This window comes from Cyprinodon variegatus, unplaced genomic scaffold (genome assembly GCF_000732505.1).
Source record: "Cyprinodon variegatus isolate N-32 unplaced genomic scaffold, C_variegatus-1.0 Scaffold1442, whole genome shotgun sequence".
Taxonomy (NCBI): Eukaryota; Metazoa; Chordata; class Actinopteri; order Cyprinodontiformes; family Cyprinodontidae; genus Cyprinodon; species Cyprinodon variegatus.
This window is the reverse complement of record NW_015151895.1, coordinates 30,736-32,166: the sequence shown is the minus strand read 5'-3', so window position 1 is coordinate 32,166 and position 1,431 is coordinate 30,736. Positions and strand designations below refer to the sequence as shown.

Below are 1,431 nucleotides of genomic sequence, written 5' to 3'. Positions count from 1 at the left end.
ATCTCCAGCAGCTGCTGCGTTTTCCGCACGTCAGATGCTCAGAAGCTCCCGATGCGTTGCTTCAGCTGCTCAAAATGCGCTGCGGGGCGTTTTGCTGCGCCTTGATGTGCGTCAACCATTGAGAAACTAGCTGCTTCTCCTGTTTTAGGTCTGAACGTGGCATTAGAACAGGAGAGGACCATCCAGGTCCTAACGGTTGGTTCCTGCACCTGTCCCACACAGTCTCCTTGGTCCGACACACCTGAATCCAGCAATCCGATGTTAAGGAGGAGAAACTGGCTGCATCCAGAGCAGATAATTCCTCCGTTAGATTCAGGTGTGTTGGACTGAGGAGGAATCTAAAGGTTGAAGAACACCTGGAACTGTCCAGGTGCTTTAGAGGCTCCATAATGATCGATGCTTTACTAGCATGCTGCAGTGGTCAGGCTCTGCTTGGTGCCGGTTGTTCAAGTTTTGCCCTCTACCTTTAATCTCATATCACTATGATGTCATTAAGTCAGACAGTCCAACCGTGTTAACATGTTAACCCTCCTTTGTGCCTCAAATGAGGGACAATGGAGGGTTTCAAACGCACAAACACACACTTCCAAACGCACCAAATGTAGACAGAAACTAAAGTATTAACATGTGGAGATCCTCCGCTCTGGTTTTTTCATCATCATATGAAAATTCATGAAGCTAAAAAACGTTAGCAGCGCTATTAAACCGATTTTAGACTCACAATTTGGTTTGAACCTGGTTAGTGGATCAGCTTTGCTATCTTTTCCAAACCCTGAGAAGATCAGGCCCTAAATGTGCAGGAGCAGTGCAGGGTACCTTGGTGGTGGCCGACTTGATGAGGTCGACTCTTTGGTGGGCTTTACGCAGCTCATGGTGGCTAGCCGAGGAGTTTGTGAAGATCTCAACACCATCCAGCCCCATCTGAATGTGAGGGCTGAGGGAGAAAGAAGAGCCCCTCATCATTGCTGAGTCCTGCCTTTAACATGCTTAGGGGTCAGAGAACTAATGCTGATCTTGCATGCCAGGCCCAGACATCTTCTGCAGCATCACCACAGGAGACCTGTGGGACCTTTACCTGTTCGGGTTCCAGAGCTCCGCACAGATCTCCGTACCAATGCAGGTGTCCTTGGTGGACAGCACGCAGTCTCCAAACGGGACGGTGTCCTGAGGAAGACAGACCCGGTCAGGACATCTGCCCACAGATGTTCAGCTGCTGGGTTCACCACGGCTGTTTACCTGGCCCGTTACCTCCTGGATCATCCTGGGCAGAAAGTACTCCTCCACATGCCTGTAGGGATCACAGAGCATGGTATAAACATGGTGGTTGGACTCCAATCATCACTGAACAGCACTAAATAACAGCGGGTAAGCATACTAAAGTCAGCGTCTCTCCCAGAGGTTTGGTGCAATGTTCCAGGAAACATCTGTTCA

At 49.7% G+C, this 1,431-nt stretch overlaps 1 protein-coding gene across 2 annotated transcripts in view; it reads right to left on the bottom strand.

The window, feature by feature from the left end:
• nadsyn1 (NAD synthetase 1) overlaps positions 1–1,431 on the bottom strand; it is a 41,318-nt gene that overhangs the window by 20,005 nt on the left and 19,882 nt on the right. For both annotated transcript variants that reach the window (XM_015403130.1, XM_015403131.1), the window contains exons 6-8: positions 1,237–1,288; positions 1,076–1,164; positions 817–934 (exon numbers count right to left, since the gene is read on the bottom strand). In XM_015403130.1, the coding sequence (XP_015258616.1) occupies positions 817–934; positions 1,076–1,164; positions 1,237–1,288 (259 nt within the window). The remainder of the gene's footprint in view (positions 1–816; positions 935–1,075; positions 1,165–1,236; positions 1,289–1,431) is intronic.